The 25,396-nt window shown below is 35.8% G+C and overlaps 6 protein-coding genes across 11 annotated transcripts; 4 read left to right on the top strand and 2 right to left on the bottom strand.

Annotated features, from left to right (window-relative positions):
• Positions 1–430: 430 nt before the first annotated feature.
• On the top strand, positions 431–4,706 carry LOC105704436 (ras-related protein Rab-35). 3 transcript variants are annotated; one of them, XM_012433662.1, is made up of 5 exons: positions 431–713; positions 803–876; positions 1,333–1,757; positions 1,960–2,721; positions 3,358–4,706. In XM_012433662.1, the coding sequence occupies exons 2-4, from the start codon at positions 825–827 to the stop codon at positions 2,086–2,088; spliced, it is 606 nt and encodes a 201-aa protein (XP_012289085.1). In that variant the 5' UTR covers positions 431–713; positions 803–824; the 3' UTR covers positions 2,089–2,721; positions 3,358–4,706. The 3 variants fall into 3 exon arrangements, with proteins under 3 accessions (XP_012289085.1, XP_012289092.1, XP_012289077.1); XM_012433669.1 differs by having other exon boundaries at positions 431–876; positions 3,422–4,706; XM_012433654.1 differs by having other exon boundaries at positions 431–876.
• Positions 4,707–4,903: 197 nt separating this feature from the next.
• On the bottom strand, positions 4,904–6,151 carry LOC105704425 (transmembrane emp24 domain-containing protein-like). The gene is made up of 3 exons (XM_012433643.2): positions 5,911–6,151; positions 5,334–5,674; positions 4,904–5,165 (listed from the first exon to the last, which is right to left on the bottom strand). The coding sequence occupies exons 1-3, from the start codon at positions 6,047–6,049 to the stop codon at positions 5,016–5,018; spliced, it is 630 nt and encodes a 209-aa protein (XP_012289066.1). The 5' UTR covers positions 6,050–6,151; the 3' UTR covers positions 4,904–5,015.
• Positions 6,152–10,687: 4,536 nt separating this feature from the next.
• Positions 10,688–12,169, top strand: LOC105696582 (elongation factor 1-beta'). Its single transcript, XM_012419195.2, has 3 exons — positions 10,688–10,868; positions 11,306–11,733; positions 11,906–12,169. The coding sequence occupies exons 1-3, from the start codon at positions 10,789–10,791 to the stop codon at positions 12,058–12,060; spliced, it is 663 nt and encodes a 220-aa protein (XP_012274618.1). The 5' UTR covers positions 10,688–10,788; the 3' UTR covers positions 12,061–12,169.
• A 1,054-nt stretch (positions 12,170–13,223) lies between these two features.
• On the top strand, positions 13,224–17,589 carry LOC105694227 (lysozyme-like). The gene is made up of 4 exons (XM_012414700.2): positions 13,224–13,364; positions 16,628–16,825; positions 17,081–17,154; positions 17,227–17,589. The coding sequence occupies exons 1-4, from the start codon at positions 13,301–13,303 to the stop codon at positions 17,359–17,361; spliced, it is 471 nt and encodes a 156-aa protein (XP_012270123.1). The 5' UTR covers positions 13,224–13,300; the 3' UTR covers positions 17,362–17,589.
• LOC105694221 (nucleolar MIF4G domain-containing protein 1) lies at positions 17,447–21,369 on the bottom strand. Its single transcript, XM_012414688.2, has 8 exons — positions 21,121–21,369; positions 20,026–20,711; positions 19,641–19,925; positions 19,373–19,560; positions 19,132–19,307; positions 18,697–19,049; positions 18,480–18,611; positions 17,447–17,958 (listed from the first exon to the last, which is right to left on the bottom strand). Exons 1-8 carry the CDS (start codon positions 21,320–21,322, stop codon positions 17,668–17,670), a joined length of 2,313 nt encoding a protein of 770 aa, XP_012270111.1. The 5' UTR covers positions 21,323–21,369; the 3' UTR covers positions 17,447–17,667.
• Positions 21,370–21,771: 402 nt separating this feature from the next.
• Positions 21,772–25,086, top strand: LOC105694322 (ubiquitin fusion degradation protein 1 homolog). Of its 4 annotated transcripts, XR_002762216.1 has the most exons (6): positions 22,021–22,153; positions 22,223–22,377; positions 22,462–23,010; positions 23,101–23,179; positions 23,602–23,811; positions 23,894–25,086. XR_002762216.1 is itself a non-coding variant. In XM_023432610.1 (5 exons), exons 1-5 carry the CDS (start codon positions 21,937–21,939, stop codon positions 23,167–23,169), a joined length of 891 nt encoding a protein of 296 aa, XP_023288378.1. In that variant the 5' UTR covers positions 21,772–21,936; the 3' UTR covers positions 23,170–23,330. The 4 variants fall into 4 exon arrangements, 3 of the variants coding, with proteins under 3 accessions (XP_023288378.1, XP_012270281.1, XP_012270286.1); XM_023432610.1 differs by lacking the exons at positions 23,602–23,811; positions 23,894–25,086 and adding an exon at positions 21,772–21,939 and having other exon boundaries at positions 22,039–22,153; positions 23,101–23,330; XM_012414858.2 differs by having other exon boundaries at positions 23,602–25,086.
• Positions 25,087–25,396: the final 310 nt, after the last annotated feature.

Here is a 25,396-nt window from a genome sequence, read left to right as displayed (position 1 = left end):
TCAGCTAACCTAATTTCTTAACCTCATGTGTATCTTGAGGTTAATAAGAGTGGCAAAACAAACGACAAAAAGAGAAAATCATCGCAAGTTGAAATGGAATCACAAGTTAAAGAAATTATTTTCGGCTAATAAGTATGTATCTTGACTTTATGAATATTACGAATTGAAAGTAATAAATTGTTAATTTAAATATAAATTCCCCGAGCTCTCTGAAATTCTTTTAAATTCTCTAGGTATTTTTAAATTACCGTAATATTCTCGGTTATATTACTCTAATTTAAATTCTCGAGAATTTAAAAACACTACCTAGTCTTTTTTTATTTTCTCGAAATGGATTTCATTGGTTAGTTTAGGTTAGCTATTTCGGTTATTGTAAGTCAGCCCTACTCTCCGTTTCCGACGGAGCAAGATGGCCGCTATCGTGTTTCTTTGTTACAGAAGTTCTCTTACGGTCCACGATCTTGAAAAATATCTTGTCAATGATTAGACAAGAAGAAACATGGCGGTGGCCACGAGTTGAGGGTGGGCGTCATATTAGCCGAGTAAAAGCGTTATTTTTCCACCAAAGTGATAATGAATCGCGATACAATATCGAAAAGGTATTGCAATCTTCTGACCCCTATTTGATCGTCGTCCGACGGCGCCTGTATGTTTTATACGCCTCGTTTCACGGCGAAAAATCTCCCCGTGATTGCTGGTGATATATAAGAAAAGTATGTGTTGATATTTGATGTCCGCTTTTTTATTGTGCCACTACGGGCAATTGAGGAAATCATTTACTCCCGGTTTGTACTGTATGCAGCGACGCCGCATCCCGAGTAAACATGGCCCGTGAATACGATCATTTGTTCAAGCTATTGATTATAGGAGATAGCGGTAAATATATTTTATATGCTGGAGTATAATCCTTTCAGTTGATTTGTTTTGAAACATCCGTTTCAAAGCGGTGCGACCATTAATTTACTGCATTTCCTATGGCAACGAGTATAAATAAGCTTTACGTTGCGAAGTTCCAAGTCTAATATATTTTTTTTTTCTTTTCAACTGGTATTGATACTGTTTATGATGATGTGTACTATTAGTGTTCATCCCAACCTAGGCAACAAAGCGTGCAGTAGATAATGGTGGTTTGTTAATATGAAGATATGTAGTCTTTGTTTGTTGTCTTTTTAGTTTCTTTATTATTTGAAGCTTTATTTATTTATGCTAATTAAGGGATAATGTATGGCTTTGCTAAAATACATGATATTATTTTCTTATTAAATTTTAATGGTTTCATGAATTCATTTAAATATTCAGCAATGATTGTGGTGTTATGTTCGTTTTTTTCAGGAGTAGGTAAAAGTTCGTTGCTGTTGCGATTTGCCGACAATACTTTCAACGGGAGTTATATAACTACGATAGGTGTGGACTTTAAAATTCGAACTATAGATATCGATGGTGAAAGAGTGAAACTCCAAATTTGGGATACAGCTGGTCAGGAACGTTTTCGAACGATAACTTCCACTTATTATAGAGGAACGCATGGGGTAATTGTTGTGTATGACGTTACTAGTGGTGATTCGTTTGCAAACGTCAAAAGGTGGCTACATGAAATTGAGCACAATTGTGATGTAGTAAACAGGGTTTTAGTAGGAAATAAGAACGATGCTCCAAACCGTAAAGTTGTCCTAACCGAAGATGCACAACGATTCGCCACGCAAATGGGAATCCAATTATTTGAAACTTCTGCTAAGGATAACATTAACGTTGAAGAGGTAAAGTCACCATAGAATTGGATAATGCTATTTTTTACAAGCACGCCAGATTAAGATGCATTAAAGAACGTTATAGACATTTATTTTGGCACTAATTATGGGGAAATGTAGCACTTTTTAAATTTTCTTTTATCATTCTTTCATATTTGTCTCATATTAAATTGTTCCAAATACATGTTAACGTCTGACATTTTTTTTTTAGATGTTTATGGCGATAACACGTCAGGTTTTGCGTACCAAGAAAGAGAGAAAAGAACGGCAAGCCATACAAACAAATGAGACGGTTAACCTAAGGAAAAGTACCAAACAACATAGGAAAAAATGTTGTTAGCACTATTGTCACAAAATATATCACAATTATGCATCAAAAGTTTTAGTTAATATGATAATAGGACAGAGTAAGACAGAGAGCATGTACGAAACCTAGAACGGACATGTATAACTACGATGATAATTTTTACGATTCTCAAAGAAGAACGTGAATTGTATAAGCCAAATTTGTATAACTATTATATAAATGAATGATATCGTACCTAATTATAAGGTGCAGATAGGAGGGAAGGAAAAAGGCAGATACATTGACTGATCAGATATCGCAACTGGAATTGTACAATGTATAACAATCGCTCATTTGGAATTGAAGAATCTGCAGTTCGCACCATTGCTACTACATAAGCATTTCTGCTCCTTGTCGAAGACTAGTGCTGGGCACTGTGATAACGCATGGAAGCATTTTGTACATTGCCGTTACTGCACTCGAACACAAAAGTGATGTACGAAAAGAAGAAATAAAATTTTACATCTGGGCCAATTTTTCAAGACGTAATGTAGTTTCAGAAGTGAAAGTGTTACTGCCATGCAACATCTGTTTCCATCCTGAGATCTGCAATTTGCATGCCTGTTCCTCTTATCGAAATTTTCTGGTATTACGATGCAGTGCACTTCTCGGTTGATGTCACAGCAGGTATCGTAACATTTGTACATGCCTGAGATTCATGCATTTGATAGCTTCATTTTCAGATATGTCTTTAATGTGGATAAGTGACAAAAAAGTGATTAACAATGTCGGAATGGGTAACGACTCGTGATTTAAGGTGATATAAAAGGGTCTACATATATATAACGTCAAACTATAAAATTTTTCATCAAACTAGGTGCACCGGATCATTTGAAATTTCAGCATGTGATTATGAAGGTTCTAGGAAAGAATGTGGTGCTCGTGAAATTTCATAAAAAAAAAAAAATGTATTCTTGGTTCTAGTCTGAGATACATAATACAAATTTTTTATTAAAAATGAAATTTCTTGAGTACCACGCTCTTCCTTATGACCTCTATAATCACGTGCTGAAGTTTCAAATGATACATTTAGTGCACCCAGTTTGAAACAAAATTTTACAATTTTTTGACGTTTTATATATGTAGGATGACCCTTTCATAGCACCTTAATATTTAGAAACTAGAGTCTTGCGCCAAATACATATATAAGTGCTTATTGGACGTATATAGGGTTAAGCTTTGTGATTGAAGCTATCAAAGAGAAGATTCGTTAATCTCATACAAGTGCATTTACTACTGTTCATTACGCTTTTTTTATTACAGGTAGGCTTATGTTCTGATTAGATGGCGTGTATCATTCGTCAATATGGATGTTTATTTTCTGTAGACACAGGACGACTCGATGCATCTCTGGACAGGAGGATCAATTAATATACTTGAAGGAACTAGGTGAATTACTATTGTTATTAGAATTGTAGAAAAGCATTCGGTGTAATAGTTAGATACAATATGTGGTTAAAAGTCTGGTAAGTGATGCCTGTACGAACACTCATTTCTTACACTAAGTACTTCTCGGATCATGAATTTCATTAACTGAATATTTGCACACGTTTTACACGTTTCATCGTTATATCTTTTCTTAAGAATAGTTTATAGCATTTTGAACTAATGATACAGGCCAGCTATTGATTATCGATGATTTTGCATCGTTGGCCTACCTTGCGAAAGTAATTTTCCACTGGGGAAGACTGTAACGTTTTTTTATGATTCCTACGTAGAATGAGTAGAATTGTTCTCACAGAGGCCGATGAAATTTCAGAACTCCATTTTTTACTAAGTTAATTAATAACGTTATAACCTTAAACTATATGTATACTTGTACAAAATCTTTTCGTGCTCTATGAGATTGAAAGTTATGATCGCTTGAAGGTTATGTACAATAATTAATAACGAAGAAAACTGTTACTGCAAAATTACACAATTATGGCTTTTGATGGTGAAACATTTTTAAATCCAGTGGGAACAATGAGTTGCCAGCTTGTGAATTTTTGTTAAAAATGTTTATGGAATCGTTTCTAAATATGTGTAATAAATTCCTGTGGTCTAATGCTTACTTGTAATTATAATAAGTCGCGAAACGAATACATTAATGCTTATTATTCAAACGAATATTCATGCCTGTGCTGTTTTTTATAATAAAAGGGAAAGTGAGATGTGAAGTGTGTACGTACACTTGTCCGCTAGCCAAGATTTTCAGCATTAATGCATGGATCGTCTCGATTCAAAGTTTTTGATATCAAGAGGAGGCAGACAGACAAAACCATATCAAGGTTTATGTCCAACCATGACAGAAGCTGTCTGTGTTAATCTGTGATATTAAATAAGATACTGCGTCAGCTGCCAATTTATCAGTAACGCTGCGAGTACCTAATATTGCTCCTATTATTATATCTAATTTTTTTAGTATTTCCATTTAATCACATATCTTTGCAAAGTATACACACATCAATTCATAAAGTATGCCAATTTTTGTAGCTCTGTCGAACTATCCATCTACATGTATTTCCAGGGATACACTCTCAAAACCCTGTTAAATTAAATGAATGTAAAAGTGTACTATAATGACTCTAAATTATAGCTAGCTATACTATAAATAAACACAAATGCATGTACGCTGTACTCTTATTTATTATGTACAATAATAATGTCGATCAGTACATTCTCTGTTGCAACGACAGAGATTCGTTTATGCAGATTGTAAAAAAAAATGTATTACGCGATCTTTATGGACCTCAGAGAATAAACTGTATCGTTCACAAGAGAAATCTTAATATGTCTATAAGGTAGCGTTAAATTATAACAATGAGTATATCGATGAATCTTGTCGATGACGTCGTTAAGACAGATTTTATTTGACCTGATTTACATGAGAGGTTAACGATGAAGGTCTGATTGTTCTCTTTGTGCACAGAAAGAATGTATTACACTACCCTTCTAACTTCGAAAAATCTTTTTAAATAAAACACCTGTCCAAAGGACATGCAGACCAATACTGACGCTTCAAAGAAGGACCATACAACAACTCGAAAGTTTGTGCTTTCATTAATCGCTCTGTGGTTTCGGTCCCGTACCTAAAAAGAGAAACATGCACAATGATCTCAAATACTTGTTTGCATTTTACACAACCAAGATTTCAGCCTGCATACATTTTTTCGTCACTCTTTGGTATAACATTAATAGACATTTTTCAAGCTTTTGTTTTTGTTAGGCACAAATATAAAAGTGATATGCATACAAACCTGCATATATTCTTGCTCGTTCTTTACGCCCCACAAACTAGTGCTTAATTCTTTAATCATATCATCTAATTTTCCATGGTTAGCAGTGTCGCCATCGTGCTCTCCATTCTCACCAGCAGGCTTGGGAGCTTCGCCTATGTCCATGTTGAACATTACAACCTTCGGTGTCATTGTACTCTTTTGGTTACTAAAGCAATAGGTGTACACGCCTGCTGTGTGGGCAGCGAACGTATATTTCCCATTAGTCTCTTGCTCGACTTGGAAAATTACTTTGCCATCGGGCCCGATTATCTTTACATCAATGTCCAAGAATCCACCCTCTGCGATCTCAAAGGTGAGACCTAGAAACGGAATATGATATACATATTCCTGAGTTATCAAATCGAGGATAAAGCGAAGCATGGCAGCATCGAGTGAAGTTTTCCTCTCGATTGAAACCTGCTTTATGAAGTTGTGATCTGGTCATTATAAATATAGCTCAATGATATACTCGTTTTTAGTCTGGTTATTTCCTTTAATTAAAGGAAAACTGTGTTATTCGTAAAATATAAAAAGAAATGTGGCTGCGGAAACTGACCCATTTTGGTTCCAAATTCAACTTTGTCGAAGAAGCATTCTTCGGCATGGGCATCTACTGTGATAAAGTAGGCCCTCGCGCACTGGCTCCAACAAACGATTAGGAAAAATGATACTAATCTTATAGACCACTTCATCATTCACATATTATCATTCAAACGAGTAAAGACGACAATTCATTCACTTAAATATGCCTGTCGCCACTAACCAGGACTGTTCACAGGCCACGTATTCAATGGTCATGGAAACAGGCTTGGTATTTACTTGTATAAAGGTAGCTTTTCATTACAGTCAGTTTGGCACTTAGCCATATATCAGAGATGAATTGGGAGATTGCTCACGGGTAGGGTCGCGCGATCGCATCGTGTGCTGCCCTCTGGTTTTGTACGTGAGCTTTCACCGTTTTTGCCCCCAAGAGCGGCGCAACGAATTTCTGGTAGAGGCTCGAGCACTCGCGATGGCGGTGCCATCTACCAGTCGGCGCTGGCGGCTCACGTACTCGTGATGGTAATACCATGCGGCAGTTGACGGTGGTGGCTTACCTACGCTTACCAACACTGCTCGTATTTGATGGTAAGGGAAGAACACTCGTGGCGCCCTTTTTGACTTTACTCTTCATTTACCTCATTTATTTCATCCGCAAATGATACAGGCAAAATTACAACGTGGGTGCTCGAAAGTTAAGTTATACTGTAGATACAATTTTTATAAGCTACGGAAATTAATAAAAAAATTATTAATGTTCCGTAGGAACACATAAAACCTAGATGGAAGGAGATACCCAACAGCATAGTTCGACGTAGTCGGTATGACGTCAGGTGTAACGTACATGTCGCAAGATCAAATCCTGACGGAGGGGAAAGGTGGGTACGGTTTTTTACGTAAATATTTTTTGGCACATTTTACAGTTGATAGCAATCGCACGAAACACATTACAGTTATGTAATTTTTTATTATGAGTTCAGTTTTTCATTATTTATTTCACCGTCCATGAGGTGACTCTGTTAAGTAATGTGAAATTAATTAAAATCGTACCGTAAGATAACAGTATCAATCTTTCTTATCGTTAGTATTATTATTATTTAGTTACTCATGTTGCTACCGTTATCTCTTTCATTGCAAACACTTAAATTATAATAATCATTTTGAGAATGAATTAATGAGCTCGGATAATAAAAACCTTCAATTGAAATATTTGTCCCCTACATTGGTAATTTTATTGCAAAACATTTGTCCTGAAATATTCCGGCTAACGGTCAAACGGTGGTAATTAGCAAAATTTCAATACATCGGTAAACACCGAATACGCGAGTCGTGAACGACGTGGATCGCACGAGTCGGCGAAAGATGAAAACAATGAGATTAAAGTACATTGTTGTTCAGAAGCGACGAGCGCGGAGCATCGGGCACGCTTTGGTGTCACGTACGGAACTACATGCAGCAAATCTGTGTGAGTGCGATCGCTCCTAAAAATCTTCGCGCGTCCCGGCCAGCGAAGCGCCGAGCTACAGGTCGAAGCGTTGAGTATGTGTGCGTCGGCGCCCATTCATGGCGAGTATGCGTGAGAGACGGTATTCCATTTGGTTTTATTTCTTGACAGTGGCACAAATTTATTTTATTGGTAGTTAAACAAATTGTGAACTATCAATAAATAAACATCGTTTATGACATCAATTTCATGTCAAACATTTTCAAATTTCTCACCATTAGGAAGCATTCTTTTCGTAAATTAGTATAAATTGAGACCGTGCACGTCTTTCATAATTTTCTCTAATTACATCTTCAAGTTGTACAGGCACATATCTAAGCTGTTATGGTATTATATACAGTTTTATTCATTTCATTAGTACGCGTAATAATTACAATTTTATTTATTGTAATCATTACATATGGTACGACAGCAATTCCAGTTATATTTTTCGGCGCCCCCGGTAATCAACATCGTGGCTCCCGGACCGGAAGTACGCTAGAATAGGGGAGATCGGGGCAATTTATCCCGCGGGGTAAATTTACCAATGTTTAATAATTTTTCTATTTTTTATTTTATATCATTCTCGATTTTATCATATATTTCTAATCGTATCTCACACTTTCGTTGGTACTCGATATCATTTTCTGCGACGTTGTTTATTTGTTAAAAAATAAAACGGAAACTGCAACGATAGGTAAATTTGTTTAATCCCCTTTTTATTATTTTTTAGTGAACTGTAATACTTTTTGTGATTCTGAAAATCTGACATACGGAAATAGCATCCATGAGCTTTGTGTTACCGTGTATATTTTCTTTAATAAAATAGTTCATCGTTTGACAATCGATCGATATAGTGACGACCGGAGAGAATTGATTTACGAGAAATGGAGCGAGTTGAGTTGCGCTCAGAATTATACCGTGACATTTTTTTCATTGACTGATCCACGTGTCGTTCGTTTCATTTACAAGTAATCGTAACTTAACCTCTCGTTCGCTACAAACTTCATTGATATTAGGTTGTCCCATAAGTTTCTTCCCTTTTTTTCATAGGACATGAATACACGATGCGGAAGGAACTTATGGGACAACCTAATAAATGAAGGGTAAAGTCAAAAAGGGCGCCACGAGTGTTCTTCCTTTACTATCAAATGCGAGCAGTGTTGGTAAGCGTAGGTAAGCCACCACCGTCAACTGCCGCATGGTATTACCATCATGAGTACGTGAGCCGCCCGCGCCGACTGGTAGATGGCACCGCCATCGCGAGTGCGCGAGCCCCTACCAGAAATTCGTTGCGCCGCCCTTGGGGGCAAAAACGGTGAAAGCTTACGTACAAAACCAGAGGGCAGCACACGATACGATCGCGCAACCCTGCCCGTGAGCAATCTCCCAACTCATCTCTGCATATATATCTAGACCTCGCGTAACAGTGGAAGGGGTAAACTCGAATACCACATGAACCACGTGTGCCGACGGCACTCAGCCCAATCAGATTTTAGATCATATATTTATGTAGCCGTCTTGCGGTGGAAAGGGTAAACGAATGTACCATGTGTCCCAACGACTCACTCACACATTTAAAGCCATTCTGCTTACTGAAAATCTGGGTGTGGGAAGTCCAGTGCTAGGTCTAGGTATATATGGTCTAACGTTTGGATCTTGTTCGACGCTAATGAAAACATATGTATGCGTGCATGCATGTGTGTGTGTGTGTGTGTGTGTGTGTGTGTGTGTGTGTGTGTGTGTGTGTGTGTGTGTGTGTGTGTGTGTGTGTGTGTGTGTGTGTGTGTGTGTGTACATACGGCATGCCGTGCCTTTAGTGTTCCGGCCCTTCCGTCACGACCAGTAGGTCGTAGCTAGTATATGGCGTGCGAGGATACCTTATTTGTCGGTTTCGTGAAGCGTTGTTTCACTTTGGTGGCAGCCTGCAAGGACTCTGCCTGCTGTAAAACGGGCTAAATCCGTTGGGTAAAACTCGTATTCGTGGGCCGACATCCACGTCGGGTTAGTCGCCGGTGACAGTGGAAGATTCTGGATTGCTCGCGTTAGAAGTAGTATGCCATTTCGGCTAATTATATCTAAAATTCTACATTAATTGGCAATGTACTCTGCGATTCCCCTAGATTTTAAACCAATAGTTGTAAAACCTTTGTAATGCGCGCGGGGTGCGAAGTGTGGACGGACAAGCATGGTATGTGGGTGGTGGGCTGTGTGGGTTATGGAATCCTGTTTCTGCCGGATTCCCAGAGTGTTGGGATGTCGACGGAAAGCAGGTGCCTATGCTTAGACGCTTCTTAGTTGCAGCGACCTCCATGTGGCGGGACCGGGGGAATCAATGCTATCCCCTAAGGATAGCATTGATTCTTGAATCAGCTGCAAAGTAGAGTTTAATTAAGATGAGGTCTCTCCTTCCGATGTTTAATAAATGAAATGACGCTGTATTTATACTTTATTTGTAACAAATTTTCAAATTATTATATTAAATTGCGGTTTAAACGAGTTAAAGTTTTCAAGTCCCGTTTTCACATAATTTACATCGAGCACTTGGAAATGTTTCGTATAACCTATAGACCACGAACAGGTATAACCCAACAAATTGGTTGCATGGTCCCTGTAGCATTACTAAATGTATGTACAATAACTTTACATTCAACGATAAATGTACGATCGTCTAATCAAAGTACAATTATTTTCAATTTTCTTTCCTTTTCTTTGATTTAATGCTGAACCGCATTGACGCTAATTAGTTAATACTAATAATGCATATTCTGTGATTTTGACTGGTTAAACGTATCACTCATTCCCATATCAAGTAATAATAAAAAATTATTAACTATTTTTTAACAAAATACTTTTATTTCGTAACTAGCGGATATAAAGTAATAAAAATACTTGAATAAATTGTGCATAATATAATTTAACATTAATTCCTCAGTTCAAATTCAAAATTTCAATATTCCAATAGCATGGGTATTGAATGTGATTCCATAATTCACGAAGTTAGCTACGTCTCACTTTTTCGGTGTGTCAGATTGTCAAAACATTTAACTATGTTCCAGATAGCAAACCTTACAGTTCATTGAAAAATACCAAACCTTTATTTATCCAGTGGATAAAGATATCTGCTATCTGGGAGTATGAAAAAGTCGGGTCTTATATAGTCCAAGAAAGTACCCAACTCAACAACGTGGAGCAGCGTCGAATTGAAGGAACCATTTTCAAAGTTTCATTTCTTGTTTAGCGAGTTTACTTCTAATAATATTTCAACTCATTGCCGGAATAGCGTCACAGTTGGAAGTGAAGTCGATGTGGGGCAGCCTTTCTCGCCGACTCTCTCTTCCGGCGAGCAGTCTAGAGAGTTTGCTACTGTTAAAATTCGTGTAATATTTATCAATTCATAACGCTGTCGCCATGGCCGTCGGCGATCTGAAGACTGACAAAGGTGTTAAGGATCTGGATGCGTACCTCGCTGAACGCAGCTATGTAGAAGGGTGAGTTTACTTTTTATAAACTGGCTCATGTTTTGCGACACGTGCTTCACTTGTCGGCATTTCGCAGTGACCGTGGAACATCTATCCTTTTCGGAATACTTGTACTATGTGATTCCAGGAGGACTAATTCTTTCTACCTTTGTGACGTCATTACCAGTATTCCGTAGACTAAACTGTTAATTGATTTTTGATCAAAAATGAGATTTCAATTTACCATTTAAATTTTTTTGACAAACGAATTTGGTGCATGCCTTGTATTTGGTGTATGTTTTGTTTTATTTTGTATTTAATTCTATTTATAAAAAATGTTAACATCTATTTAAATTCCATATTCTGTTTGTAGTATTTTGTTTTAAGAGCATTCTTATATATCATGTATTATTTTCTCATTTTTATGTAAGGATATGGAAAATATAATTTATATTGTGCTTTCGTAGATGGCAAGCATCGCAAGCTGATGTTGCAGTTTTGGAGGCTTTAGGAGAAGCTCCCTCACCTTCAAATCCACATGTGCTAAGATGGTATAATCATATTAAGTCGTATGACTTAAAGATTCTTCCGGGTGAAAAGAAGGCTCCTTCTGTACTGGGTAGTACCACATCTGCAGCCCCTCCCAGTGATAAGCCTGCAGATGATGAGGATGATATTGACTTATTTGGTTCTGATGAAGAGGATGATGCCGAGGCCGCTAAAGTTAGAGAAGAGAGATTAAAGGCTTATGCTGAAAAGAAGTCACAGAAACCGGCTGTTATTGCCAAGTCTAGTATTGTAATAGATGTTAAACCTTGGGACGATACAACGGATATGAAAGCAATGGAAGAGTCAGTCAGGTCTATTACAATGGATGGATTAATTTGGGGTGCCTGTAAGTTATCGTGTTAATCATTTTTCTTGCCAATTTATTGACCATCAGCTTTATGTAGTTCAATTTTTGCATCCTGCTATGATCTAATATAATTTATATTCAGTCATATTTAACAGTTAGTTGACATAAGTGATTTAAAAATAAAACTAATCACTTTTAATGTCATTTTCAGCAAAACTTGTACCAGTAGGCTATGGCATACACAAACTACAGATCATGTGCGTAGTGGAAGATGACAAAGTATCTGTAGAACATCTGATCGAACTCATTCAGGAGTTCGATAGTGTAGTTCAGTCTGCAGATATTGCAGCCTTTAACAAAATTTAAATAATCCAATAACTTTTATTATCAAATTAATAAATATTAATTGTTTGTATATATAATTTGTTACTGAATATACCTAGAAAGAACCTTTTCCGCTGCCATTACAAAGCAACAATGCAGTTCTCCTTTTATTACTAAATGCTACCGATGTTCAAGCTAGAACTGTAATCTGAAAATATATTTATATGCAGAATTACAAGATATCCATTAAAGTATGATTTAGGCTTTATAAGTCAAATTATTGACATGTGTTTTATAAAAAGAAATATATTTAATTATAATTTATGCTTCCTGACAGCCAGAATACAGAATTAGGTCTTTGATTCATATTTGGAATAGTATTGCAGTGATTCACTTTCCTACTCGCGTGATAGAAGCAAAAATCTATTTTGCGCTGATCATTGAATAAAGTTTAGTATTATATCAGACTGAAAAATTAATTCTTTCTATTACATTTCTTTACGAATTTCGAAATAGTGTAAATAATAGTTACGATGTAATGTGTTACGGTGCAATGACATGATTTAGAATAAGATCACTTACGAGCACGCAATATAAACTATAACAAAAATTTCAAATCACCATTTGATGGCAGATTAATTATTTCTATTGTCGGAAATTAACATGTCTTTTGTGAAGATTATGTCAATTAATCTTAAATAACAATTATCGCAAGGGTTCATGCAAACTATTTTCATTTTAAATATTTCTTTACATGTATTCTCACAGAAATCCTAATTTCTTCTAAGCAGTTTCAGTGAATACAGTGATTCCGATCCATGTTACATAGTTTTAATGTAACTTGAAACAAGTTTCTCATAGTAGCTGTGTTCTGGAAAAAGAGTTCCAATTAGTATGTAAATTTACTTCATTCGAAGGACCGTTTCATTTGTATTTATTGTAAGACGAGTTGAAAGATCATTCGCGCTTAGGCATTATCAAGAAAAACGGGCCTGGAAACAGATACCATTCCCGGATACCATAGACCGTAGTTCTACTTTTTGTAGATTGCCACAAGTCAGGGAACGCATCGTTAGAACGTTTAAACGAAATTCCGAAGACTCGTCTGCCGATTCTTCGAACGCGTTCCCGGATCCCCACCTAAGGTACCGCCTCGACATTGAAGCAAATCGGTATATAAGGAGACGGTTCCGCAGGAGAGTCAGCAGTAATCGAGCAGTATCTGGAGGCAGTTCCTTCGCAGAAATCCTTCTCTTCATCCTTTGGGAAATTAGCCGCTAGAATGTTTGCAAATTTCGTGCGAATAGTTGCTGCACTCGTTTGCGCGTCCTTGGCCTGTGTTTACGGTAAGCAATATTATACGCTTATTAGCTAATTTCTTCAAAATAATTATTGCTAGAATGCCGTAACAATTCGAACTTGAAATTTTAGTTGCGTTAAATACTTAGAAAAATCAATTCGAAGAATAATTGTAGTTGTAACGTTTATTGGGCGATTCTTTTACTGAATTAGCGGGAAAGAATATGACATATACAATTATCGTATTGTTCCTCACGCTACCATTACATTACATAATCACTGTTCTAAAAGATGCTAGAAGTAATATCACAGATATACAGTTCGTTTTTGTCAGAATGCTGTTACATGAGAAAAGTTTTAATACGTATGTCCTTGGTAGAAGCTAGGTGATGATTTAATATAGTGGAATTGAATTTACATGAAACAAAAGCAGTTTTTATACTACGTTCCCTTATGTTTTATAAAATAGTATCCTTCAATGAATTTATGATAGATTTTGAAATTGTTAATAATGAAGTATAGTTTTATGAAGGATAATAACTAAAAACTAAAACGTCAGTATAATTATAAAGGTATGCTTTGAGGAACTGTGTCGTAAAATCGGAGTTGTGTCGAGTAGAGTGGCCTTGAAGGCATGGTTATTTATTTCAAAATATAGTTCTTTAATATATGTATGCTTTGTCGTAGAAAGGAAGAAAATGTGTATAGAACATGCATTCACTAAGGCAATATCGAAGAGAGTAAAAACATTGCGTTCATGAAATTCATAGTCATTGATTATAAACTGAAGAAAAGTAGGTATTCTGAATTCAGTGTATGGAGCGGATAATAAGTATGCTGTGTAGCGACTCAAAACGCGCTTGGTTTATTGATTCAATCAAACGCAACTTATAAGTATTTATAAAACAAATGAGTTACAAGGCCTATGCTTTTCAATTGCAGGAGTATATTGAGTATTTACCATTAACACCTAGTCAATTTATAAAGTACTATTTTAACTCATTGTGGTTGTAACGCGGACGGTGCCCGATGAAATATACGCATGTCCAGATGTGCTGTGACCGAGAAGGGTTAATGAAAATGATTACATTTATTATATGTACTTTTTCTAACCGAAAGTACCCAATTTCACGATTGTAATCATTTTGTACTTGTATTGATAGTTATTCGATAATGCGATGAAACTGACCGTAACCCAAGATCTCGCTTTCTAAATTTCCAGATTCGTAATTATTGGTTTTTGCGGAAAGGAAAGTCGAGGAAATAGTAACTGTAATGCCGTTTGAAGACAAGTATACCTCGAAAAATCGCGAAAGAAATGGTTCCAAAGAAATAGTCCCCATTGTATTCCAATTTCCGCCTAAGATACATTGAGCGCAAATTTTTATTTCACACTTTTTGAGAAACTGGTTTCTAATAATATATATATATATCGTTTCTTCACGTAATTTTTTGACGTTCGAAAATTGTAACAATTGTTTATTGTAATTATTCAAAAAGGAAGCTACTAGGCGTAACTTGCTCGAAGGAAATTCATTAGATCCGAGGTCATTAGGTATTGGACATAATCGAATCCTGGGATTGCTTAATTCACTGGAATTTTGGCATATTTCCAGAAATGAAATCATTGAAATTACTTTCACGTCCTTCTACACTGAATCCGGGAGTCCAAGAATTACTATTTCAATGTCGCATTACCAGAAAAGGATTTGTCTATTAGCGAGAATAAGATCATTCTTCGATCTGCGTCATCTCGTTTAATTTTCGTATATAAACTTATCTACAATCTCCACACATTTTGCGATCATATCTCTCGTTCAAAGAAGGAAAAAGTATTAAAATTCGTTTTGTATCGCAGCTTGATGTATCGTCGATCGTAAATCAACTATTCATCACCTTCGGGCAAACGTTTAGCATATAATTAGCATGTCTCGTAATTCTTTTTACCGATTCAATATATACATGATTTGACTTCGCGATAATACAACCGTGATATTGTAATGGAATCAGGAATACATCATGGATGAAATGCGTGAATTGGAAATTCGAATGTGCTTTATTTCTGAGATTTGAATACTTATTCAGTTCGCTAACCCGTATCCAGTCTTTTATTTATCTTCAAGGAAAAGTAGCGATCTTAAAAAGTAATGAATAGCAGAAGAATGATAAGTTTATCTTGGTTCTCTATGCATTATCAATTTAAATACATTTTTAATTAGCGTAAACATCTTCAAGAGTGTTTATTTGTACGGTTCGAGAATACATTTACTTAAAAGGATCGAAACGAATAACAGGTCATTAACGAAATCATGAAATGTCCAATGATTTTGTTACAGGATATTTGGCACATATATTATTGATTTCAGTGTTTTTATGTGCAGAAGCATTCAGCCTTTTAATAAGATGAGTACCCGTAGCTGATCGAACTTATTCGTGCTTTAATAATTAACGAAATTATTTTTGAACTGTCTTGAAAACACTTGACCTGACAGGCACTCTACTGTTCTCTATTACAATTCCACTGAAATAACTTATATTACAAAATGTGATCGAATTAAGGATTGTGTCCTGAAAAACGTATCGAGAGTATTTTTTTTTTACAAAAGGTCCTTAACAGAAAATCTCTTTCCTCTCTTTATACACAAGTTCGGTTAACGATCGACCGTGACAGGGATCCGGTTTTCCGGATGATGTCCTCAGCTATTTTCGCACTCTCGCGTCGAGGAGACCAAATATTGAAAGCAAGTTCAAGGGTATCCGGGTGAGAGGCCACCAAAGCCTTGATCTTCATTTAGTATTAAACTAGTGTTTAGTAGGGATTAGAAAGAATACCTAAATAATACCTATGGAATAAAGAAATCGAGAGCTTACACTTTGCGTATTAAAAGATGTCCCAACGTTTTTGCATGAGTTCAGAAAATATTTTACTAGCATCATTTATTTCTAAGCATTTACAAAAGCTGACAATTTCTCTTCACCTTGGTCCTATTGTTTTCTTGTTCTTTTGTGAAAGCAACTGTTTCTTAATTAGTTGCGGATGATTTTAATCCACGATCGTACTTTAACCCAAAGACTAAATAGAAAATATGCCAACCGGTTTTTATCGATTAAGGCTTATTCTATTTTGGGGGAATGTTTTTCTCTATACAGGAATGCCACATTGCGAGATATGACTTTTATTTTTTAAGCTCGCTTATAGATATCGATACTTGATGTATCAGCTGAGAGATTAACAGGGTTTTGCTATAGTTGTATAGCTCTTTGCTCTGTTTATGACAAATTTATTAATTAGATTTTTTGCATTCTTTAGCTCAAGATACTCAGTCTCAAGGATCATCAATAAAAGTGTCACAAACATGTTTGGGATGTATTTGTGAAGCTGCATCTGGATGCAATACTACTCTTGGATGTAATGGTGAAGTTTGTGGACCGTTTCGAATTACTTGGGGCTATTGGGCAGACGGTGGTAAGCCTACACTTAATGATGAGCCCAATTCTGCTGAAGGAGGTAATTTTTTTATTTTTTAAATAACAAATAGTTTTTCTATGTTTTCTCAATATTGATTTTATTCAATTTCATTGTTGAATGATTTCATTAAATCTTCTATGATTGCATAATTATACTTTTACATTTAGCTCTGTTAGTCTAGCTTCTTTTTTTATAGACGAGAGTAGTGTTTTATTATAAATCAATTTAATAATTGTAAATTCCATGGATTTAATCAATGTAATGTCGCTCTCATTTTTTAAAATATTTTTACAGCTTACTCACGCTGTGTAAATGAGCCATTTTGTGCTGCCCGTGCCATTGAAGGTTACATGAACAAATTTGGTCAAGTAGGTTTTGTTTTGATAACTACATAGTATAATTGACAATATCATGAAATTAAAATATTGAAATGCCCATAGGACTGTAATGGAGATGGAGTGATCAATTGCGATGACTTTGTTCGTATACATCGTCTTGGGGGATATGGCTGTAGTGGAGGATTGGATGTGAAGTACGAGAATGCTTATAAAGCCTGCATACAAACATTTGGTTGAAGAAATGATTTTGCAGACTTAAGCGTAGCGTTAAGATAAGACCTCCGATGCTTTAACGCTATGCAATAAGATATTGCAATTTCTATCCTGTGAAACAATCCATTCAATAGATTTTATTAAAGTTTCATACATTTATTCAGTGACAACTGCCATGCTCAATATTTGTAAGGAAATTGATATAAAATTAATTTTTTTTTACATAATAAAGTATGTAATTATTTTATACATGATAACGATAATTTAACATGCAGCCTTATTTTTTACTTTATACAAATAACTACACTACATTACAGAAACGCTGTTTACTTAAAACACATTGGATGTTCCATGAGACATTAATATCTTATCCATTAATAGAGCTGTTTCTTTTAATTTTGCTACCTGTTGGGTAGGCAAAACGTCTTCCTTAGCAATTTTTACAACAAAGTGATTAATGAACAGTCTTAGTCCTTCTCTGAACATGTGTAATTGTGAGGACATTGATATCCTTTCAAAGACTTGTACACATGCGTCTGTATTTTCATGAAGTAGTATTCCTAGCATGATCTGTCTCAAAAGACGTACAATAGGCTTGTCTAACTCTCCAAACTCAATTACCTGTATACAACAATTACATTTTAATTTTGAGTAATCATCATTAACAATTTAACCAGTAAAATTAATGTTTTAAGGGTCATGTAAAGCCAGGTCAGTCATATTGAATCGTAACATCAGAGGCGAGGAAATTGCTTAAAATTTCCAATTGGTATCCTATGAAGCAAATAATATTTGCCAATGAAAACTGCGACACAAAGAAGCTAGGTACTCACGAAATGTGTCAGCTGGTTAGACTATGACGGATTATGCACTGCGAAACGAGATATCACTATCCGAAAATTGATTCATTCACGAGGTTAGGATTCCGAGGCCATAATTCGACATTGAACATGTCAACACAAACACAAACCGGCTGATACATTTTACACATTCACTGATTTCTACACACCTACTTTTTCACGAATACATGAAAACTGTAGTTAAATATCGATTGGGAATTTTACGCGATTTACCTGCCTCCAATATCAAAATTGAATATAGCCAACCTGACTTCACTAGACCCTTAATTGTAATCCTGTTACCTTTAAAACTGAGAGTGGAAGTCCCTTTTCTAGAAACAAATGAGTTAAAAACTGAGCTAGGTTTGCTAATTGTTTACTATTGTAAGATTGTAGTATTTTTAATTTATCCCATAATGTATATTGGATTGTCATCTAGAACAAAGGTAAGAAAAGGTACATTTTTATTTCATTGAATTAACTAATCACCTTACATTACAAGAAATGGTATAACACGTACCTGATATTTTCTATCAAAATTGCAAAATTTTTCGGCTAACACAGCATAATATGGATTGAACTTTTTTTCTTGTAAGCAACAATCTATAATAACATAGATCACTTCTCTTTCTTGTTGATTTTTTAATCCTAAATGATGCAATTTTTCAAATGCATCTAAGTAGTCTTCTGCAGACATGAGGATACAAAAAATGTTTTTCCTGATGTCTGTATTCATACGTTGTTTACGTGCCAAATCGAGTAATTTTTTACTGAATATTGTGTTTGATTCATTAGTATTATTGTTATCTTTCTTCTCATCCAGACCCCCACTCCATGCTGATCCAACTATCCACCATTTTCCTCTTTCATTTGCTATTAATACAAAATAATAAAGAAGTTAATACCTTTTCAGTACGTGAACGATAAAAATGGCGAATATGAATATTGAAACTACCAAATAGTAAATCGTTTAAGGAAACATTAAGTTGGGTCACAGTATTGCCTTTTCGTATAATAGTCTTCATCAGTTTTTTTAAATGTTCTACATGTGACGGATCATACTGCGGAATTTTAGTGACATTGTTGTTTTTAATTGCCAGTAAGACATCCAACATAAATCGTATTCTCGAGCTGAAAAGTTAAACAGTTAGATGTGAAATAATTGTTCTTTATAATAACATTATTGATTTACATACTTCTCAGATACCATGTTCACTGCCTTTTGTTGTAATTTTATTATTAATTCCTTAAGCGCAAGTGGGTTGTCCTTCCTGAGAACGAAGCCTACTGTTTTTAAAATGAGAAGTATGAGCTCTACTTCCTTTTCCGTAAACTTATTGGATAGATTTTCTAGAATTTGGTATAACAATTGTGATCCATACACCTGTTATAAGTGAATAACTTGAAGATTATATATACATGCTCTTATAAAACATTTCAAATTGATTAATTTTATCATTGTACCTTAAAATTATATAAGTGAGAAACCATTAACAAGACATTGTCTACTTCTTTATTTTCTACTTCGTGTTGGTCTTGCAACATCTTATCAAGCTTTTTAATGAGTTTTAATAAAAAGTGAGCTCCAACTTCAATGCCAACATTTGCATGTAATATACAAATTAACATCATATGTTCTGTGACAAGTCGATCTGGAGTTAGTACAGGTAAAACAAGAGCTTCAACCATAAGATTATACAATACTTCATTCATATCATTGCGGCTGTTTGCCATGTATAATTCATCAACCTAAAAAAATGTATTATTTATGCAAAAATTGTATAATTTATAACACTAAATATAATTAAAGCATATCATATGTAAATGATCATCCTAATGTAAAACATACCTGTAAAGCAATTGTATGCATGTTATATTCTGCTAATCTATTTAAAAGGCCCTTTAACTGCTTTTTTAATTTTGTAAGCTTATCATTTGTAGTAGAATTTATCTTTAAATCAGTATGCCTTGCTGCAGGTGGTATATATTTATCCATTCGATCAGGTATGGTATTACCATCCTTGTCTCGTTTTCTTCCATAAATATCTTCCCAACCTACATTTTCCTCATTGGATACATCGTTGTACATTTCTGATTTTTTGTCGTTTTCTTTTACATTATTTTGGACTTTTGAAGCAAGCAATTTCATTGAATTTTTCTTCTCTTTCAAATTATATATATTTTTTTCTGGTGAGACATCATTTTTAGTTTTCTTTAGTTGCTTATTACTATTTGTTTTAATTTTTCTTTTTTTGGTTGATTGCTGATCTTCATTGTTTTCGTCAGACATTTTTTCATGTACTTTATTACTTGAATCATCTGTATTATAATCTTCAAGATGATTATTAATCTTCTTTTTTGTATTTTTGGAAACTGTCATATCTGATCTGTCATCAGAATTTTTCTGGTATTTCAGGCTTGTTGCTGCAATGGCAAAATCTTCTTCAAATTCAGATTCACAATCAGCTTCTACTAATTGTTTTTCAGTTTCAACTAAATTTTTTCTACTTTCCGTGTCGCAGAAGTCCAATAAATCTGTTTGATAAAATTTTGTCAAGGTTAAAATAAAATGTTGAAAATATGAGTAATAGTATAAAAATAATTAACCCTTTTGATACAAAGAGCATTTAAGATCCTTGCCACAAAACCATTTATGGGTACGGAAAGTGACTTTTATCACTTGAATCAAATGTGTAATACATGTTGCAAAAAAACATCCAAACTGTGCTGCATGCACCCAACACCACAGTTCATCTAGTCTCTCCATATTGAAATGGTTACAAATTTACAAAAACAATAAATTATGTTACATATATCAAGAAACTCGTAGTGTTGAGCGATGCGAGAAACGCGCCCTGCGCGTTGAGTTCGAGCGAGACGCTATATAAAATTGTAACTTAATACAAATGTATAATTTCATGGTAATGGATGAATGAAAGGATACAGTCCAAGCCATCCGATGTAAAAGATTTTGGAGTCGTTTTACTTTTCCGCTTGTTCAATTTCAGTTGTTTTTCTAAATGTTTTATAATTTTATCCTCTGTTTCATTAGCTTTCTTCAATTGAATTTTTCTTCGCTGTTCCATTTGTTTTTTTAATCTCTTGAGCTTATTATTTTTTAACATTTTTGTTGCGTTCGTGGACATGTTTTTAACTTAGTTGCAATTATTTGATATTATTACGGAGTATAAGAGATGAGCAGGGGAGTATGTATGGTTTCCTCCCAGACCTACTGCCCTCTCCAGCCGCGCGGCGTACTAGCGGCGGGAGCAGCGCGGAATTTGAATCGTCCAAGGGGCAGAATGGATTTCCTGAAGGTGTAGAAATACACCTACGTGAGATGATAGTGCGAGAAGTGAGCGCTCTCGTCAATAATACGTAATAAACGTATGTACATAGATGGTACCGCCATCGTGAGTGTGCGAGCTCCTATCAGAAATGTGCCGCCCTTGGGGGCAAAAAACGGTGAAAGCTAACGTACGAAACCAGAGGGCAGCACAGGATGCGATCGTACGATCCTGCCCGTGAGCAATCTCCCAACTCATCTCTGTCACTAGCAAAGAATTCAGATGGAGAGACATCTGTATTCTTTGTCACTAGTCACTGTGGTGCATTTTCCGTGGCAGAAAGATTCTGTGGCAAAGATAAATCATTTTGATGACAGTTTAGTTAAATTTATGTGAATTCGTTTATTCTCTGTTTTGTGTGAGGTACAGTTGAGATACTCGTATTGTCGATTGCGTGTAAATACTATTAAAGAATGGTAATGTTTAAAAAATAAGTATATTTAGCGAAAGATTTAAACAAAGCAATTTTCATACAAAGTGAGGTTATGTTGAGCACAATGATTTTCTATTTCCAGTTTGGATTAAATATGTTTGCGGAGATCCCCCGGCCCTTTAATACACAATATAAATGTTTCTCCGTATCTATGTTACCTGGAAATGAGAGGCAAGATGTGGAACGGGGAGGAAAAAGTAAGTCGTGCTTTTATTTTCTTTAAAGATATGGCAAATATAGTAATAAAATGTACCTTTATTGAACAGTTATTATGCCACCTTCGGCATTGGAACAACTCACCAGATTAAATATTGTTTATCCAATGTTGTTCAAACTAACTAATAAGAAGACTAATAGAATTACCCACTGTGGGGTACTAGAATTTGTGGCGGATGAGGGAAAAGTTTATCTTCCTTATTGGGTAGGTACATAGGTAATTTTTATAATAACAGTTTTAAAACTGTAAGTTAAAAATATATAACATTTATTTTGCATGGATTTATAGATGATGCATAACCTATTATTAGAGGAAGGAGAATTATTAAATATTGAAAGTGTATCATTACCTGTGGCTATATTTTCTCGCTTTCAACCTCAGTCTGAAGATTTCTTAGACATTACAAATCCAAAGGCAGTGTTAGAAAATGGTTTGAGAAGTTTTGCCTGTTTGACGACAGGTGATATAATTGCTATAAGGTATAATCAACGAATTTATGAAATGTGCGTCCTTGAAACAAGACCAGGCCCAGCAGTTAGCATTATCGAGTGTGATATGAATGTGGAGTTTGCTCCACCGGTTGGTTATAAAGAACCAGAGAAAGAAGTCAAAACAGAAGATGATGCAGTGGATCCAACAGAATTAATGCCAGCCCCAGCTGGTTTTGTTCCATTTAAAGGACAGGGTAACAGATTAAACGGAAAGAAACGGAAAGATTCTGGGCAGTCAGATATTCTCTCTGAGAAGCCAGTTTACATCAGAGGCATTCCTGATTATGATTACAAGATTGGCACTCTGAAGTTCCTGCGTAATATAAAACCTGCTAACACCAAGGAGGTGATATATTTTCCTTAAAATGAAAATCAAATCCAAACGAGTAGTATTGATGTAGAAATAGTGATTAAAGATTATTTGAATTCTTTCTAGGTAAAGGATCAAGATGAATTTAAGGCTTTCACAGGGGAAGGATTTTCCCTTCGTAAATCAAGAAAATAATTGTATTTAGGCAAGTATTTTAATTGTTGGTTTATATTTTGGTAGAATGATATCGAATAATTCAATGAAAAGAATGAAATTGAATATTTTCTGTCTATTTGGCATTGTGATAATACATATTTGATAAAAAAGGTTCTTTTTCTAAAAGCTGCTGCAGTGTACTATCATGTTCTTTCTTGAAAAATCCCCAAATTGAGAAACACAGTTAGCAAAACGATACAAACTTGTTTGTATTCTTACTTTCTAAAACAATTTTGTATTATTACCCTACATTGTTTAATTGATGCAAAGGCAAAAAAGTTGCTCAATCCTATCACGGGCGTCGTTTAAGGATTATTAGCGAATGTTTTATTGACTGTCTCCATTTGTGCTTGAAAGATTTATTATGCAGCATTGAATATCAACATTTGTCAGAAAGCACTGATCCCCTAGGCCCACCACGAGGAGGTTGCCGCTCCAGAAAATTCTAATTCCGCGTGACTCAATTCGCGGGGCAAAAGCAGATGTTAACGATGCAGATGACCGCACGACCACACAAACGTCTGTGACGCACGCTTCATCTTGGCCGCTAAGGGGAAGCGTGCGCCATTAAGCGAAAGTCAGAATCGCACAACGTGTTGCAGCTTTGCATCGCCCACGGCTGTAGGCTCTAAAAACGTGAATATAATCCAAGTCTGCAAAATCTACTAAAACGCATCAAAGGAAAATCTTACTTTGATTTCAGTAATTTCTGTACAGATGAACGGCGCTTATACTAAACGCAGGGTTTTCTTCGACGTCCTTGATCCCTTCTGGTGGTTGCAGACAGCGTCCCCAGTCTTTAGCGTCTTCTTTGCTTTTGGTTCAAAATTTTCGAAGGGACTTTTGGGATCCTCGTCCCGAGGAAGATACGGGAGGGGAGCCTAATCGGACGATTTTAACTGTCTGCTTAACAGGTGGTGGGGTCGGTTCTTGTTATCCGGATAAATTTTGATTTGTCCAAAAATGTAGGTAGGTGGGGGATTAGAATTTTATGAAATTCGAGAGTCCGTAATTACCGTGCCGTCTCTTCTCCCGACCGACTCCTGGACGCAGGTATCTGGAAAAGGTACCCTTGTACTCCCATTGCATCATCTTAAAGTTACGGATTTTTCGTTAAGGTGACCTGAAAGGGGCAATCGAGGGGTCAGTAGTTTCCGAAATATTTCTCAGAACTAGGTGTACCGAATCGTTTGAAATTTTATAACGCGAGGATAAAGACCTTAAGAAAGGGCTTGATAACCATTAAATTCTATTTTTGTGAAGAAACTCTCCTAAGTGCCGCGATACGGTAAAGTTTCATAATCGAGCGCTGAGAGGTAAGTTGTGAGCAGAGATGAGTTGGATCCCTGAGTTGGGCCGCCGTTGGGGGCAAGTCCGTTAGCCGCCTGCATTCTCCATCGAGGGCAGCACGGAACGCGATCGTGCGACCCTGCCTACGAGCGATCTCACAACTCATCTCTGTTTATGAATAGTAGGACCTTAACGTCGGTGGATGGGGATTTGGGTCACTTTAAAGGACGAAGTTACACTCGTAACGGAACTATCAGGGTTGCTAAGCTGATCGAATATGCAAATTAACTGTCTAACGGATAAGTAAACATTTTGTGTCTGCAATCTGCTTTTACGTGATCCCAACTATATATGATCCCATACAGACAACGCTTTGATAAAAATAAACAGAGTGTTCATTATTCTTATTACGTAATACATTTTATCGAAATAAGTTACGTTTATTGTACGTCACAGTTGTGGGTAATCGATGGTTCACCCGGCATTTAAGGTGGTAACAACGAATATTCGAATTTCCAGTTTCTCTGTCCACGAGAAATCTCTTTTGTTTCTAGCAGTGGTTGTAAACGTTAGAAATTTTCTGGAAAAAAGATTTTGTTCTATTAAGATAACGATAAGATATCCTATTAAGATTTTAGTGGAAATAATTTCTATGTACGGCTAAAGGTTACCTCTCGTAAACAAGGAAAAATTTGTAGAGAACTTAAGGTCGAAGCTTTGAGAAAATATTAACCGGCGAGTGCAACATCGCCCTCGTTGACCTTGCCCCCTCAGATTTATGGCTATGACCTGCTCACGGTTTACCTTTCCACGGGGGTGCGAAAGAGGATTCCGAAAGTTTTGATTTATGACTCGTTCATAGGGTTTGCCTCGTACGGTAGAAGTCGAGAAATTTCGCGCTGCTAGACTGGACTGT

Source organism: Orussus abietinus, unplaced genomic scaffold (assembly GCF_000612105.2).
Source record: "Orussus abietinus isolate OABI.00-Male unplaced genomic scaffold, Oabi_2.0 scaffold44, whole genome shotgun sequence".
NCBI classification, from domain to species: domain Eukaryota; kingdom Metazoa; phylum Arthropoda; class Insecta; order Hymenoptera; family Orussidae; genus Orussus; species Orussus abietinus.
This window is presented reverse-complemented; position numbering and strand designations above follow the sequence as displayed.